Source organism: Calonectris borealis, chromosome 21, assembly GCF_964195595.1.
Source record: "Calonectris borealis chromosome 21, bCalBor7.hap1.2, whole genome shotgun sequence".
NCBI classification, from domain to species: domain Eukaryota; kingdom Metazoa; phylum Chordata; class Aves; order Procellariiformes; family Procellariidae; genus Calonectris; species Calonectris borealis.
In genome coordinates this window covers 6,268,112-6,285,251 of record NC_134332.1, presented here as the reverse complement: position 1 = coordinate 6,285,251, position 17,140 = coordinate 6,268,112, and the positions used below count along the sequence as shown (strand labels likewise).

The 17,140-nt window shown below is 55.7% G+C and overlaps 1 protein-coding gene across 1 annotated transcript in view; it reads left to right on the top strand.

Annotated features, from left to right (window-relative positions):
• The window catches only part of ARRDC1 (arrestin domain containing 1), a 38,170-nt gene that overhangs the window by 13,778 nt on the left and 7,252 nt on the right, over nucleotides 1-17,140 (top strand). The window contains exon 2 of the mRNA XM_075170469.1: nucleotides 5,081-5,191. Coding sequence (XP_075026570.1) covers nucleotides 5,081-5,191 — 111 coding nt within the window. The remainder of the gene's footprint in view (nucleotides 1-5,080; nucleotides 5,192-17,140) is intronic.

The window sequence follows — 17,140 nt, the reverse complement described above, 5'->3', positions numbered from 1 at the left end:
CTGGTCCCTTGTGCTGCATGCGGTCGGTGCAGACACCCAGGGTGGCTTTGCCACGCTCGGAGGGCCGGGCACCCCCTTCCCTGCAGCAGGGATGGCTGGAGCCTCCGGGTCCAACAGACATGGCTGAGCCCATGTGCTGACTCGAGTAGGCTTCAGCTGGCAAAAATCCAGGGCTGTTCGTAAGTGCCGGTTCAGACCTCTGTTGCCAACTCTTCGGACGTCCTTGAGGAGGAAGAGGAACGACGGGACAGTCCGTTTGTCCCGCGTAAGCAGCTGCCAAATGCAACAGCCACCACCCCAGACTGTTGCAGCTTGTTGCTGCTTCCCCACCCCAGAAAACCTAAACCAACCAAGCTGTCAGCATCTCCCCCCCTCCACTGCTATCTGTTGCCTGTACCTGTTGCAGCGGGTGTGTGACATAGATGGGACTTGAAGCCGGAGGGGGTCACTTGGGACTGGGGCTGGCCCTGCTGCTAAGTGCAGGGTGGCTGGTGACTCTCTGCTTGCTCAGGACATGACTGGATTTTGGAAGTAGGGATGTGCACGTACAACCTGCTGCTGGCAGGGGAGGGGGTGCGTGTCCTCTGCTTTCCTCTTGCCCAAGGTGCAATGCCAGCCCCTCCAAGGAGGGCAGCTCACTGTGTCACCAGAAAAAGTAATTTGAAGTCTATGGCTGCTCTCCTTAAATCACCTTGGAAGAAGGCAGACGTGCCCAGCTCCTGGCATCTCTATTTTTACTTTGTGCAGAGATGGATATGGCTGAGCTGTCTCCTTTTACTTCCAGCATTTGGCGCGTGCTGTAGCGCATTGCTAAAGATGCGTCTGGCTGGATGCGAAGCTGCCCGTTTCCCTGAAACCCCGGGGGACTGCAGGGGTGAAAGGCTCTTGTCTTCTGCATGGCTTTGCAATTCACTTCTCATCTGCTTGCTGCTCTTTGCCTCCCCCTTCGACTTCCCGTACAATTTTTTGACTTTTTTTTCTATATTTATTCAAAGCAGCCTGGGTAAACAGGGAGCAGGAGCATAGTAATTGGGGCCACTGGTAGCACTGGATTCCAGAGGCATTTTTAATGGGTTTCTAATAACTGGAACTGGCCTGTTCTGATATAGAAACTTTTCTTATTTGCTCTATCTGCAGCTTGGCACAGAGGTTGGCTGGAAGGGAGGCCTTGGAAAGGCTCAGACTGCGCATTTCGCTTCCTTGCAGCCAGGCTGACAAGCCTTGCACCTCAGGTGGCTCCAGTTGCAGCAGCTCTGATGGTGCCAGTTTGCCAGACCTGTCCCGCCGACGCCGTTTTTAGCTTGCAGCTGCCCCCAGCGCCACGTGCCCGAGTTGTGCCTGTCAGCTGCCCCGTGTCCCTCCTCCTGCCTGTGCGCAGGAGCCCATACACGATAGCCGGGCAAGTCCCCAGTATCTTCCTCTGCCCATGGGATGCTCGTGGAGAGGCTGATTTCATGGTTAGCTGCTCCAAAACCTGGTTAGGAATAAGATAAATGGTTTGACCTGTTGAACCGGGTGCCTCTGAAACCTCCTGGATAACCTGAGGGGAACGAGAGCCCTGCAGCTGCCAGGCTTTCCTGCTGTGTCTGTGGGGATGAAATGGGGGGCTCTCTGGCTGTCCTGGACCCACTGCCCCCAGTGTCACCCACCCTGTGAGGGCTTGGGGATCTGCTGGCTCCTCCAGGAGCCTGGGGGATGAGCTGGGACATGCGATCACCGTATCCAGTCACAACCCCGCTCCCAGCTGCAGAGCAGTGCATCTGCTCAGAGTTGTCGTCCGTCCCGTTTCTCCCCCAGTAAGGTGGAGGGAGCTCATGTTTCTGGAGTAGGTTTGGAGAAGATGCTCCATAACAAATCCTCTGCCACTTGAACTGCTCAGAATCTTGTCCTTGTCTTACATCTGGTGACTTGGTGTGCCTGGTAACGGTATGCTGGCAACTTTGGAGAGCATAGAGAATAAGAGAGAGAGTTTCTCCACTGCTGTGAAATTGCCTTCAAGCTTTTTGGCTTGAAATGTTGCTTTCTGCCCCTTCGGTTGCCCTCACGTACCTGGAGTGGCCCCAGGGTGCATGACGGTCAGGAACGTGGCTGGAGAGGGCTGCCCTCAGAGGGGACGCAGGACTGGGATGCCTGAGAGCCCCAGAGCTCTCCCTCCAGCAACCGCCCCTCCTCTGTGGGTACAGGCTGGCTGCGCCACACCAGTTTGGGATGTCGGTGGTTAATTGAGAAGCCTTGGAGCTGACAGCTCCTGTGACTTTGGACAACTCATTAGCTAGCTGCAGTGAGACTTTTAGACACGGTCCAACTTTAGCCCTAATGGTGGGTAATAGGGGCATCCAGCATTGCAGCAGGGACCACCAGCCAAGGGTTGGCTCTGAGTGTCAGGCTGCAAACCCACTGCCTTTGGTTGCTGAGTCTCTGTCTCCTGTGGGGAGGGAGATGGGCCATAGCATGTACATGCTTGAACATGCTCACCCACCCGCCTCGCAGGAACAGGAGTGCCTCAGCACCGCAATGCAGCAAGCGGGCTTGAATTAAAGACCATCATCCCCTTATCTGGGTGTTGCAACAGATGGTGGTGATCTATAAACTTCTGTGGCGAAGGGAGGCTGAGGGGGAGCCTGTTCAGGGGCTGTTGCTCCTGAAGGATGTGAATGTTCTCCAGTTCTTGGTTGGGCTTTTCTCGCTCGCATCTTCCGTGTGAAAATGTGGGAGTGGAACGTTTGAGCCTGGGCTTGATTTGACTTGAGCCATCCGAGTTATCTGGGCTTACTCGGAGCAGGGCAGGCTTCTCGTGAGCCCAGAGACCTGGTGGTATGTCCGAGGTGGGAGCATGAGAGCTGGTCCCAATGCCTGGGTACGCAGGATGCCACCCTGCTAAAACCACTCTCTGCTTCTTCTGATGTTCAAACTCTTATGTGGTTTTGGCTCTGCCATCTGGCAAAAGAGAGGGTTGGATGTCACCTGGGGGTGTGCAGGGGGGTTCAGTGTCATGGTTTGCTTTGGGAGGACACCTGTGTCAGCTCAGACCAGGTGTGCTGTGTGCCGTGGTGCAGGCAGCTCCCATTGCAGGCCACGCTCTCCTGTTCATCCACTGCCTCAGAAGTGCCGATGCACATCGCAGACACAAACAAGCGAGCGATGTGTCGGCCTTGCTGCTATATTGATGTTTGGTTAATGAGAGTTGGCATCTGGAGCTGCTTATCCCTTGCCCTTGTGTATAAAACAGCATTTGGATGGGCCCCGGTGTTCAAAGTCATGATCAAGCTGTGAAGGTATTGCAGCAGATCTGACGGGGAGAGGCTATTCTTCGTTGTGGGATTAGACACTTTAAGCCCTAAGGAGCCCATTCCACCTGAATCCATGTAGCAAAGCACGGGTAAGGAGGCTGGGGTGAGAACAATGCATTCCCGCTGCAGAGAGGGCTGGGTTTGGGTTTTCTTCCCACCCTGTCTTGAGTCAGCGTGGAGGACATGGTCACGCTGGCCAGGCAGGTGCTCTGGAGAGCTGTTTGAGGTGGTTGCAAGCAGCATCACTTGCAGCCCTCAGTGTTTGGGTAGGTGGGTGGAGGTGGTGAGATCAGCATGGCTGAGAAGGCTTGTGGAGCGGGGAGGGGGAGAGCTCTTAAGCCAACACAAATTGGCCACCTGCCTCCCAGGGAAAGGCTTCCTGTGAGACGCGGCTGGAATACAGGGCGGCAGATGGGTGAAACGGGAAAAGAGTCTGTCTGGTAGTTCCTGCCACCTTCCTGCCAGCAAAACTATTCACCTGACAAATTCAGTGAGGGAGTTCTGTGGGATCCATTAAAGCTGTTGCAAAACCTGGTGAGAATCAGGACAGGAGATGTTCAGGCTGGGACAACCACGAAGGCCCAGTTTGTGCCGCGATAGGTCTGCCTGCATCCTCCCTATGTGGGGGTAGCACCACAGATCATCTCCTGCTGTGCAACAAGGCCAGTCTGTCATGTTTGTCTGTCTCTGTGGTCCAGAGACATCAGAGCTTGATGTCAACCTGCTGTGAATTGGCCAAGACTAACTGAAAATGTCTTGTGGGTAGCTCTTCTAAAAGCCACGTGGCCCTTCTGAAAGCCACGGTGCAGGGCAAGCTCTGGGGTGACTTTCCCAAGGCAGGGCACAAACAAGGCTCAAATTCCTCCTCTTGCTTTGGGAAGATCAAGTGGCATCTCAAATGCTTCCAGACCTTGCTGTGTGGCTTTGCTGTGAGCCCTGTGTCTCTGACAGGAGGAGGAAGCCACTCAACGTGGTCTCTGGCTGCTGAGAAGCAACGTGCTTATCAAATACGATCAGAAGTCCTGATGCAGGACAAGCGTCAACGGGCAAAGTGCTTCTGCTGTGCTCTGTTGAAGTAGCAACTGACCTGGGGACACGCGGGCAGGCTCCCAGGGACTGGGGGTGTCTGTGAGGGTGGGTGGGCTGTGAACTCGAGCTGCAGCTGGGCTTATTCATGGAGGGTCCAGCTCTCTGCTGCTCCTGCAGACAGGGCTATACACTTTGTTTAACTGGCTAACGGGCTCATGCCGAACACGTCTCTCCTCCCAGGGCTGGCAGGATGGCCGATGGGATGCCCGGCTCCTTGTGGGGTCGGAGGCAGCAGAGCCCTCTGCTCCTGATCCCTTGGACTGGGACACCCGAGGGTATAGGAGAGCATCGCTGCCACAAAGGTCTCTGCTGTCAGCCTGAGTGCAGGGGCTGATGTACATACTGGGAGGGGATATTGGTTCATTTGGGAGAAAACTAAAAAGCGAGTTACCTCTTGGGGAGCTGAAATCACTGTTGTTAAGGGCTTTCACAGTCCAAGGAGGCCAGCATGAGGACTTCAATGGTGATAACAGCTGGGAATAGCACTGGCGTAGCAGGGAGTGTGCAATAGTGCTGAGAGTAAGGGGAAAACGTGCTTCTGAAATGAAAGCGTGACCTGATTCCTTTGCTCCATTTTTCCACCCTGTGTGTGTTTTCACGAGGCGCTGCTCCTGCACAAGTCCACATACAGTACCTGAAGCAAGTCTGAACCTGAGGTTTTGCTTTCTCCCAGTGCTTACATGTGTGCTTTCTCTCAACAGCCATCAAGGTGAGCTGCGTTGGATCCTGCGGGGTGTCTAACAAGATCAATGACACAGCATGGACTGTGGAGGAGCAGTACTTTAACAGCACGCTGTCTCTGGCAGACAAAGGTAAAGTCCACAAAGATGTGGTGGAGAACTGTGATTCTGAGATGGTCTACAGAACTGTATTACTTAGACTTCAGCATCTTCTCGATGTGAAATACCCCTTCGCAGGCTGCCTTGGCCTGTGCATGGAGGATGGGAGCCAGTATTAGAGACTACAAGAGCTTAGAAGGAGCTGTGCAGAGAGGCATCCTGAATTGCTGCAGAACTTGGCAGCCACCCTGCAAACACTGCTTGCATCCTCTGGCCCTGGTCTGCCTGAAAAGCAGCTGCCAGCAGCGACTTCTCTGCTGTTTCAAGGCCCTGTGGGTTCACCTTGCTCCGCTTTCTAAGTGTGTTGTCCATGGCGGTCACAAAACGCTGATCAAAGCTGATCAACAGAAGCCAGTTGCAGGCCAGGAGTAGTTTGCATCAGAAGGGATGTGGAGGTGTCACCTGTCCTCCAAGAGAAACATGGAGAGCACGGCAGGAACAGCCTAGGACAGTTACCACCACACCCCCAGCAAGCCGAGATGCCCAGAGATAGCGGCGGGGTTGTATTATCCTGGGGGTAAAGTGACACCAGCAGCCTCTGGGGAATCTGGACTCGAATGAATGCTGTCTTTCTGCTGTTAAATAGGTCAGCCTTACCACAAATAATTCATGCTGGGCCCTGGCTCCTGTTGAAATCAAGACGTGCCAGTATTCACCTGCTGAAGGCAGTGGCTGTAGTGGTAACTGTAACATGGCAAAAGCCCAGGCTAGGAGGAGCTCAGCTTTCTGGTGCTGTTTTATCTAATAACAGGAAATGGGTAAAACCGAAGTGGCAGTTTCTGCCAGCTCAGCAATTTTTCAAGCAGAGCTTTTAGCATCGAGGGGAGACTGACCTCATCCTCGCAGCAACTGGAGGGAGCGCTGCTTGCTCTCGGGTCCTGGAGAAGGGAGACAGCTGGCTGGCTCGCCCCTTGGCTTGGCTTATAGCCCGGGGCCTGCAATTGGAGGTGAACTGCCTGGGAGGGCAATGAGAGATGTTCCTGCCTGATTTTGGATGTGGCGCTGAGCACAGGCAGAGAGCCCAGCTGTGAATGTCGGGGTAGCAAAATCCCAGAGGCTTTATAAAGTGCTGCAGACCACTGAGCTTAGATGAGTTGGGAGCTGGAGGCTGCAAACATTTGTGAACTTCTGGAGAGGTTTAAACCTGCAACTGCACTGAAAAATGCACCTTCCAACTTCTGTTTCTAATATTTAATGATTCAAGGGGGAGCTGTGATGCTGTGATCGGTTCTGGCCTGGTAAAGCTGAGCAGTGACAAAAGCCAGCGGGAGGTGGGAGTGGGAAGAGGTGGGTGTGCTGTTCATCGGTTTTGCAGGCCCTGGGAGATTTTGATAGCCGCTTCGGCAGTCCATTCTTGTGAGATTGCCTTTGGGAGCCATCCCCGTGACAACTAGGACCAGTGTGGACTGGGAAGGACAGAAGGAAAATGCATTGATGGCTACACGCTTTCATGGCTCTGAAGTGTCCCCTTTGAAGGCCTGAATTCCAAAGATGGCCAAAATTTGGTATTCCCAGCTCTTAAACTGTTCATGGAAAGAGCTCTTAAACTAGAGCCAAAGCCCATGTCTTTTGGCTCTTAATTTTCTGGGACCCGGATCCTTGTTTATTGCCCAGTGCAGTGCTGCTATCTTACCAACTGCCGGTATTGCGGTTTGCCAGCCTGAGACTTGAGCGGGCGCCCGGGGCTGGGGCAGGGCTGGGCTGCTCGCTCTGCGCTGGAGCCGGTCATGGAGCTGGCAGCTGCCCAGCTGGGAGCCTGGCGTGTGATGGGGACAAAACGGGCCAGCTGGAGTCTTCCAGAGCTACTGCAGCTGCAGGCAAGTGAGGCAAGAAATGGTAGTGCATGACTTATCAGAGACGTAATGAATTGAAGGGAAAAACTGTCCTGTAGAACTGTAGAGTCCTGCGCTCGAAAGCTGAGGTGTGTTTAGTGTCGTTACTGTCTTGTCTTGCAAAGCTACAGTGCAATTACGGGGAAAAGCCTGATCCCAGCTACCAGCAATCAGTCTGGAGCAGCATGCCAGGTATTTACAGTCACTGACGTGTGCTCTTCTGCTTTTTGTGTCAAAGTGGACACAACCGCTGGCAGCTCTCAGCCTCTGGCTCCCAGCTGCAGGGAAGCAGATATGGAGAGGGCGGGCAGTCCCCATGCGTGGGATTGCAGCCAAGGGCAGCGCTTGTGGGGCATTTGCTCTTTGTGCAACTGGTACAAGCTCAGGAGTTATTGTCTTGGACTTGCCATGTTTGTGCCATGCCCTTCTTCCCCATGCCCTGGGGATGCAGGGGAGCGAGCGATGGGACGTGGGTGGGAGAGGGCAGTGTCGATGCTGCTGTTGGACGTGAATCCTCCACCAGAGACAGCTTTGAAACTGTCCCTTGCAATTGCTGCGCTGGCCTGTGCGGATATGGAAACAAAAGCCCTGGGGGCTGGCACCGCTCCAGCCTGCGGCACGGGGAAACGAGATAACTGTCTGCTGTCGCAGCCCTCGCCATGACATTGATGCATGTCCGGGCTGGCGGAGCAGCAGGGAAGCCGGGCTGCTTCTCCGTCACTCTGCCTCCACGCGTGCCTGTCTCTGCCTGTCTGTCTGTCTGTCTGCCTCCTCCGAGGGGGCCGCTGGCAGCGCGACATCCTGGCACGGCACAGCCCTGCAGCGAGGCAGTGGCAGGGGTTTGCCAGGGGAGTCGTGCGATGGCTTCGTAGGCACGAGCAGCAGGGCAGGGCCTCGGTGCTGACTCAGCCACGGTGTTTTTAGGCTCTCCAGGAATAGCTCTCAGCTGCCTCGGCCTTTCATGAACAGGGAAGGAGAAGCAGCTCGTGAAGGAGCTTCAGAAAGACGACCGGCTGTCAAAGCAGAGCTGTCCCTCTCCCTGCGACTCTGGACAGGAGCATTCATCAGGGATGGGCTGCTCCGGTGTCTGGCAGCAAAGTGGTTTGGGGTGCAGCTGCCTCTGGGGAGGCACACCCAGCACTTGTCGGTGCTCCTCAGGGTGCCTCCATGCAAGTCTCACACCTGGCTGGGAGGGGAAACTGAGGCAGTCTGGCACTCTTGGGGCACGGGGCATTGAGCTGGGCCATGCTCTCCGATGGGTGATGGCAGGAGCCCGGGGTATAGGTGAGTTAAGGGAGTCGGAAGCGTGCCTGAGCAAGGACCCCCAAAGGAGCACGGGGCCAGGCCGGCTGCCGGCCCACACTGCCAGCACGCAGCTCCTTCCCTGGCCAGCATCGGACAGCCGCAGGCGAAAAGCAGCGAGCACCACGAGCAAAGGTTACTGCGGCTGCGGACAAATACTGTGGCGGTGCATGGGATGGTCCTGCCATGTGCGTAAAAACATGCAGAAACCTCCTGGGGTGAATACATCCCTATTTCTTCAGGTGAGGGCTGGCTGTGCCCACCCTTCCTTCTCATGCCCTGAAAAGCAAACAGCAGGAGGGAGGGCAGGGACCGCGGGAGGCCCCGTGCGTCAAGTGAGGGGCTGCCTTTCTGTGGTGCTGCAAGAGCATCTTATCCACACGGGGGGATGTCACCTCCCAGCAGCACAAATGGAAAATGAGTGGAAGAAGGGGGGGAATTTGCTTCTGCCTCGGAGGACTCTTCTGTTCCTGCGTTTCCCCCCTTACAGCAATGCTGTTACCCCTCATTTTTGAACCTGTGCATTAAAAAAAAAGCAAGGGGGAGCAGTGTGTCCCTGCTGGGGGGGGAGCTGGCAGGCAGGCTGTGCCCCGAGGCAGAGGGTGATGCCAGGCTCCATGCTGGCACCATCCCCAGCGCTCTTGCAGAGGGCTCATCCAGCCCGATGGCCTCAGCTCGGGTTGAGGGAGGATCCCAGGTGTCCCCAAGGCCACGCAGCCAATGCGTCTTCATCTTGCCCATCCCTGGCGAGTGGCTCGTGCTCCAGCAGGACCGCAGCAGTGCTGGCACCAGGGGAGACGGTGCAGGGAGGCAGGCTCAGCCTGAAAAACAAGCCGCCTCTCTCCTTTCCCACATCCTGAGCAGTAACTTTAAAAAAGAGCGATCTGTGCTCTTTGAGGACACGTAGGGGGAAGGGGAGAGGAGGTTTGCAAAACTATCGAGGCTTGGATTGCTCTTTAAGTATCTAAGAGCGACTCTGCACTTCTCCACCCACACACCTTTGCATTGAAATAAGTGAGGGGGCAGCTTGTCCTCTGTAGCATCAGCTGTTGCTTGTATTACACGCTGGTTTTTGTGGTGGGGTTGTTTTTTTTTTCTTCTTAAGGGTGTACATTGTATGAGAAAGGAGGCAGGCCCTGAAATAACCCAGATGCCTGCTTTGCAATGTAAGGCACTTATTTAAGGCACTGGCCTCATCCTTAATTTCCCTTCTCACTCCACCTTGGAGCAGCATCCAGGGTGCGGAGGGCTCAGCCTTGCCGCTGGAGCATCTGCAGGTTGGTGACCGGTGTTTTTGCTGCGGAGGACCCTGCTCGCCTCTGTGCTGGCGCAGTGCTTGTCCCCGCTCGAGCAGTGTGGTGTCTGTGCTCCAGGAAAGCCTCTCACTGGGGCTGGTCGTTCCCGAGCAGGAGCTGGAGGCTGTGGGCACCCGCGAGCTGCTGGGGGAGCTGGGGCATTGCGCAGGGTCTGTGCTGTAGCCTTGGCAATAACACACAGGCCAGTGGTTTAATGAACTTGGGCTCTTTACATAAAAGCTGCTGGAAAGTGCTGAGAGTACCAGCTGGTCTGGAACCCCTTGCTGCTCTGTTTGCTGGAGGAGACAACGCAGTGCCGGGGAGGTCGCTCAGCCCACGGGTGGCTCTCGGGGGAGACTCGTTATTTGCCTCCTGGACGGGAGGCTGAGGGGGATTTGCTTTTCCCACTTGGCCTGAGTTTGACTTGGACTTTGACTGCTCCCTGGTGCTGGTTTTTCTTGGGTCCTCTTTTTGCAAAGAAATGCAATAGGGGTGGGGGGGAACCTCGAGTGCGGGGGGTGTTGGGTTTCTGTAGGTGTCAGCAGTGCAGGAGATCAAGTACACCAGTTGCAGCAAGTACGAAATAGCACTGCCTGTACCCGCCGCTCTCGGACAGAGAGATGCTTCTCTTGGTCCAATATAATGGAGTAATTCAGCTCTGCAGAGGCCTCCCGCTCCTCTCCCCCTCCCCTGCTGCAGCTCTGGCTGTATTCAGCCAGCCATCGTGTGCCTGTACCCACACGGGGCTGTTTTCTTTGGACACCTTGTATCTCCAACTGCACACACAGCTCTTGCCCCGTGGATGGGTTGTGCATGCAAAGGTAGACTTTTTTTTTTTCGTTCCCTTTAAATCCTACTTGTACCTGAGTTGAACCCGTACAGGGAGCTGGCTGTAATTTCCAGCTGACTTTACATTTGGCAGCTTGTTAGCTAGAAGGCGCTGCAGGGAATTCCTGGCTGCTCCACGCGCTTCCTTTGCTGGCAGATTTCTTGCACAAAGAGCTAAAAAGGGGCAGCTGTGCATCACCTCTTCCCTGGGGTGGTTCTCTGCCGGCCTGGCACAACACCTTCACGGCCAACAGTCGGCACAGGGCGAAGATCCTGTCTTCCAGCTGAATTTAAAAAGCTTAGTGACCTGACTGAGCAGGCATGGAGAGACTTAGGTCTCTTGTTCTGTGCTCAGAAATCACTCTGCAAGCAGGAGGTAGCAAAGCAGCGGGCGATGCTCCTGGCCAGCCCCTGGCCAGGTGGGAGCAGGAGGGTGCCCGTGGGCAGTGGTGAGCCGTTAAGGATGTGCTGGTGCCAGCACCTGGCCACACTGCGCTGCCGGGTTCAGGAGCAGTAACTGCAGGTTCGGCCCAGGAAAACCACGTGGAAGGAGCTGCAATTGCCTTGGGTCACAGCAGCTTCCTCAGCACTTCCCAATTTTTTGCCTCAATAGATCATTGTTAATCCTCAGAGTTTTTTTGCAGCATTGCCATACCGCCAGACCCTGCTAATTCATTGAAAATGTCACTGAAAACTGCTGACACGAGATTTGTAAGCAGTGGAGCCCTAACCTCAGTGCTGGGCTTTCTGGTGTGTTTTCTTCCTCAGTCTGTACCTCCTGTGTTATCTCGGCAGCATTAGCCATATCGGGGCACTGGAGGTTGTTCCTACTGTGTGTTTCACGCATGCAAATCTGACGTGGGCGAGTTGGTGCTTTGAACGGGAGCTTGGAGCCTGCTGGGGACTGTGCTCCCGTCCTGCCAGTATGGCAGCTCTGCTCGGCTGAAGTGCTGTCGGTAGCAGGGGAGCTCTCGTTTGAGCAACACTAAGCTGAGCTAAATGCTGAGTCTTTCCCTGGCAGGTCTGGCTGTGCTTGCTGGCAGGTCGCTCTTCTGGCTGTCGGTTGCTCCCTCTGAGGCACCTGTGTCTGCTGCAGGGATGGCACGAGCAAATGTGTGCGTTTACCCTCATTTGTTGCAGTTTGTAATCCCGTGTATTAGCTTAATCCACCAGAGGCTGAGTTGGAGTCCTCATGCTAAAGCTGCAATGGCCCAGCATTGCCTGAAGTGCCTTGGCACAGACAAAATTAATGCTTCTCATTTGACGTCTCTGATACAGCCTCCTGCGAGCTAGAAGAGCTCTGACCTTCTTGCTTATGTCTAATATTCAATTTTCTGGGCTGCAAACGTCGTTGAGGAGAGACAGGAGGGCAGGGGTAAGCAGGGTGCTGGCTGTCAGGACTGCAGCAAGTGACAATTCTTCCAGTAGCTGGGGAATCGGTATCCTGTAGCACAACGCAGAGGCAGGACTGCCTGTTTCTCTACCCAAAAGTGGAAAACACAAACCTGCTGCTTTCCTGCTGTCTGCCTGGAGAGCTTTGAGAGGAGAGTACCCGAGCTGTACATCAGCAACACTGGTATCAATCTAACTTGGCACCTTCGGAGGAGTTCGCCTTCCCCAGGGGAGTGGGACGGCTGATTTTAGGTAGCAGGAAGACTGTATTGCTACAGGTGATGGCAGGGGGACCAGCAAGCACCAGGTACTTTTCCCGTACTACATGATTTGGCCAGCACAGTTAATGCATCACTCGCTAAGTAGCCAGAGGGAAATTGCCATATGGCCCGGCCTGCTGTTCCTCTACTAAAAGAACCAAAAAATGTGTGTACTCCAAAGGCGCAGCTTGTTCCCGCGCTAGCATCCGTGTGTGCAGCAGGAGGGAGCAGAGCCACTGCTGTCTGCTTGGCAGGTACGGACCAGGAGAGCCTGAGGTTGGGGCAGAAGCCCTGTTTCGGCTGCTCCTGTGCCTGGGGTGCAGGGACACCTTCCAGGCTCCCAGTTGTAGCTATGGAGCAAATAGCATCCTCCTCTTTGGGGGATGGAGGGAGCGATACACAGAATACTCATCTTTTTTGCCCTGGTCTAGCCGTGGATGAAGCCTGGCGAGGCAGAGGTGTGTGTTGTACCACGCGCTGTGGTTGCCTGGCCCTGCAGCCTGCTGTGTGCTCAGACGTCTGGGCTGTCTCTCCCAGTGCACCAGAGCGTGAGATTTCACCGGGGTGAGTAATAACGCTCGGCTGAGTCTGCCCTGTTTGTGCATCAGTGACCAAGGCGTCTCCCAAGCCTCTTCTGGCTTCTCTCCAATGCCTTTCCCCGCTGGCACCAACGTGGAGGTCCTGGCTTTGTCGTGGTGGCGGGCACCTTGCGGAGAGATGGCTACGACCGCCTGTGGCTTCCAGCTCCCCAGGGATGGAGATGCTGGGGCTGGGGGGGCCAACCTGGGAGGAGGCGTTTGGCAGATGTCCCTGCAGTGGCACTGGTTTGTATGTGCAGCCCAGGCAGATCTGGCCCCACCGGTAGTGTAATGCTGGCCTGTTTGCATGGGCCACTAACCGAGAAAGCTGCAGAACAGCCCTGGGAAGCCCAGGGGGGACGCAGCAGGTAGGGCTCAGTGTCCTTGTTTGTGTGTGGTTGGTGCCTCCTGAACCCCAGCCCTGCCCTGCTCTCAGCCGGGGCAGAGGCTGCCAGGGGACATTTCCCAGCCCGCGGCTGGCCGCTGGCAGGGCAGGGTGTGGGCAGGCAGCTTCCCCTTGGAGGGATGATGGCTTTGAAGGGCTGGTGACTTCCTCGGGCTGCCGGCTCCGGCTGGGCAGGGGCCTGGCAGCACCGGCCAGGGAAGCCGCACTGCTCAGAAAAGAGTCCAAACCCTTTCAGCACCTGAGCCGCGGTGGAGTAAGCTCGACTTGGATCATGTCTTTAGCAGCGTAAATACAGACGGGTGGTCATTTCAACCATTATGACGGTGTCGTGTTTTCCCATGTGGTTGTGCAGTGGCATGCTGGTTTGCAGTGAGCGCGGGGAAATCTTTGTGGATCAAAGCAGAGCTGTCTGTGGGGAGAGAATGGTGTGTCCAGCGGCTGGGTGGGCTCAGGGGCATGGTCAGCTCGAGTTTTGCGGCTGGGTGGGCTCAGGGGGCATGGTCAGCTCGAGTTTTGCATGGGAAACCCGTTGATTTCTGTCCCTCCACTGCACATCAGTGTGACCATAGATGCCCTGAGTGCTGTGGGACGGGGCTGCAGCACCGAGGTCTGTTGTGTTGTGCAGGGCTGGGCTCGGGGTTGCGCTCCCCGTCGCTGGCGATGCTTTGCAGGCTCTGATCGCTCAGGGGAGCCCCAGCTGGGCCTGGCTGCATCACCAGGTTACCTCCCGGGGACACGGCAGAGGACTCGGCGTCAGCCCTCTGGATCAAGGCGTTTCCTTTCTGCACATGATGAGTCCTCCCAGACCTCCTCTATGTCCGCTGGTACAAGCGAACACCCCCCTGTCCCAGCGTGGGGGGGAGCGGCTGAGCTGTGAACAGGAGAATCCCTTTGCTTCCAGACAAATCTCTGCTGGATTCAGGGAAATCTCCAAGGTCGCTCTCTGCTTTGGACTGTAAGATGGCTCTTCCATGCTGTTAGCGTGTTGTTGCTGCTCCTGCTGTCTGGGTTTGTTTTTTTTCCAGGCTGTCTGGGGCAGCGGCTCCTTTCCCTCCAGGAATTTTTAGGGAGGATGTTTCCAAAGGCTGTGCGGGGGTGGCCAATCTCTGCTGGCTCGGCTCCTATCGGGAGAAAGGCTGCTGCAGGTATGGCCCTACAGCAGAACCCTGCTAATCCAGCTGCCTCTGCTGCCTAATGACTTTCTCAAGGTATTTTTAGCTGCACGTAAACTTCAGGAAAAGCTTTTTTGCGGCTGAGCACACTGTGGCCTTTGTTCAGGCTTCTGGGAATGGGGAGGGAACGGCTCAGCGTGACTGCGGCAGCTCGCACAGCCCTTTCCCCTCGCAGCGCGTTTGCAAGCTGCTCAGGAGCATTGCAGCTTGCTGCGTGGGGCTATCGGAGACTCCTCGAGCGATGCTGAACTCCTGCTGACCTGCTCTCGCCCGTGCACAGTCTGCAGCTTGCTTTGGCAAAGCTTCTGGTTCAGGAGCAGCTCAGAAAGAAGATACCCTCCCAGGTATCTGCCTGTCATGGTGGCCGTCAGAGGAAACCTTCTCACCTCTGCTGCTGCCAACAACCGTCCCTCTTGCAAAGTCAACCTGCAAGTGGAATTAGCACATTAAATGTCCTGGATCTTTACTTGAAGCTCTCGGGGCTGGAGGGACAGGGGCAGTGAGTGGCTTCCCATGGGCTTTGTGTCCCCGTTGTTGCTTGGATGCGGGTGATGTACAGCGGATGCAACCGGGCAGGTAGAACGGCTCTGCATGCTGTGCATGATGCCACGTCTCCCCTGCCGTGGTCCGGGGATCTCTCCAAGGCACGTGCGTGGCTAGCGGGGCATGTGTGGCCCTATCCTGCCATCGTGGTGGCTGTATGGAACGGGCAAGCACTGCGAGTGTCCCTCACAGGGTGCTGAGGTGGCTTTTGCTGCTGTTTTCCATGTGAGAGGTACCTAGATGTTGGGGCAAGGTCAGCCTGTGCCCTGCCCATGCTCAGGGGATGTCTGGGACAAGGGAAATTGTAGATTTTCCCCATTATGTCAAGACTAGTCAGCATTTGGAAATGGAAGCTCAGCGTTTAAGAGCAGAGTTGCCAGCTGGAGAGTTTAAAAGTAGTTGCCACCTCCCTTTTATTGTAAGGGGGGACTCGGCTCAGGACTCGCCAACTTTCCACCTGCCAAAGGCACCAGACGTGTGGCAAAAGACCGAAATGGCTTTGTAATGCCAGGCAAGTTGGACATGGAGCCTCCACTGTGTCCTTCCAGGAGGGGCAAGCAGGAGCCTGGGGAGCAACTTCGTGTGGGGTTACTGCTAAGTATCTGCCTCTTCTCCTGCTCGCAGGGGGAGGCAGGCAGGACCTGAGCTTGCCCGCGGTCTCTGCTGCCTTGTTGCTCCATCAGGCGCTCTGGATCATGCCCATGCTTTCCCAGGAGTCTCCTGTCTTGGTCAGGATTGTCTGTTTTTCTTCATCTATTTTTATGAAGTCTTTTCTCTGAAATAGCTCTGGCACTGAACTCCCACAGCCGTTCCACTTTCCTGGCCAGTGGGCTCCTCAAAATGCCTACTCCGGGCTGCCGAGGGCTCCTACAGCTGGGGTGGGGGTCCCCAGCCGGATGCGGGGCTGAGGGTGCTGCCACCCTTCGCAGCCCCTCCACCAGTGACCTGCCCAAACAGCCTCTGTGCTTGCAATAAGGGCAAGAAATGCGGGCGTTCAGCTGGAAGTCAGGGCTCTGCAAGCAGCCGGCTGTTCGTTAGCTGTGCTAGCAGATGAAGCCATGTGCAGTGGCGTCTGCCTCTGGGGGTAGGACCTGGGTGCTTGGTCCAGCCTGCTAGAAAATTCCCTGTACGTGGAGGATCTCAGGGCTGGCATAAAGATGCTTCTCTGTCTTTGGGGAAGGAGACTGTGGGCTGGAAGGAGCAGGTCTGAAAAGAAGAGCTACTGCTAATTGCCTGCAGCATCTCTCCGCTTAATGGAGTGGAGAATAGAGCTCGCTGCATTTCCCTGGCTCCCTGCTTGGTGCAGGGCTGAGGTCTGGGCGCTCGTGGCCATGAGCCAAGCGCTGCTGCGATGCCCTCGGTCCACGTGACGGGGCACGACTTGTCTGGGGTGGCTGGTCTTGGAACTCATCACCGGCTGTGAAGAGCAGGAACGGCCTTTTCCATCCCTTGTGGGCAGCTTGTGGCGGGCAGGAGCTGCAGGAGGGATTTGCAGGTGGGGTCAGAGCAAGTCTGAGAATGCTGTGAGCCAACGGGTCTATGGGCGCTCGGGCTTGGTCTGAGCTATCGGGGTGCTCTATGCTGACCTATGGGCAGTTCTCATCTGGTGACTTGGAGGCTGGGCTACCCATGTGGAAACTGCATCAGTGCCACCGAGTCATGCGGTGGCTCTGACAGCCGAACTGCGTCCTCTGCGAGTGATGCTGGCCATGCACGTTGCTGGGAAGAGCGTATTGCCTTGCTCGGTGCTGCCGTTGGGAGCAACCTTCAGGACCCCTGGCTTTCTGCAGGGGGTTAGAAACGGTGAACATTAAATGCTTGCAGGTTCGTTTCCATCCCAGCTTTCTGTTGGTGCACGTGAGCTGGGCAGGAGCTTGACCGAAATGACTTGTTAGATCATGCTGCCTGTAATGTAGAAGAGGGACTTTCACTTTGTGGAGTCTGTGAGCTCTTCCTAAGGGTCCTGGAAAGGCTGTGAAGTTTCCTGCTCCTAGCAGGACACTTGAAATCACTGCCTGCATGTTCATCTAGGGCTCTGCAGGTCAGAGAGCTGGAAGGTCTCCAGGTCTTAGTGGAAACTCAGTGGCCACTACTCTCTGGGACTCCCATCTCCCTTCCTTCTGCTTTGCAGTAAAAGGACTTGCTCCCTCTCCCTTTCAGATGGAGCAAGTCCCCTTACTGCAATGCAGAAGCTACACAGGAGAGTTGATGTATTCCAGTTTATCGATTTGCCTTCCAAAAGTAAGGATAACGGGTATAAGATCCATGTTGAATGGTGCCAATAAAAGGTAGAAACCCATGCAAACAAGCACTG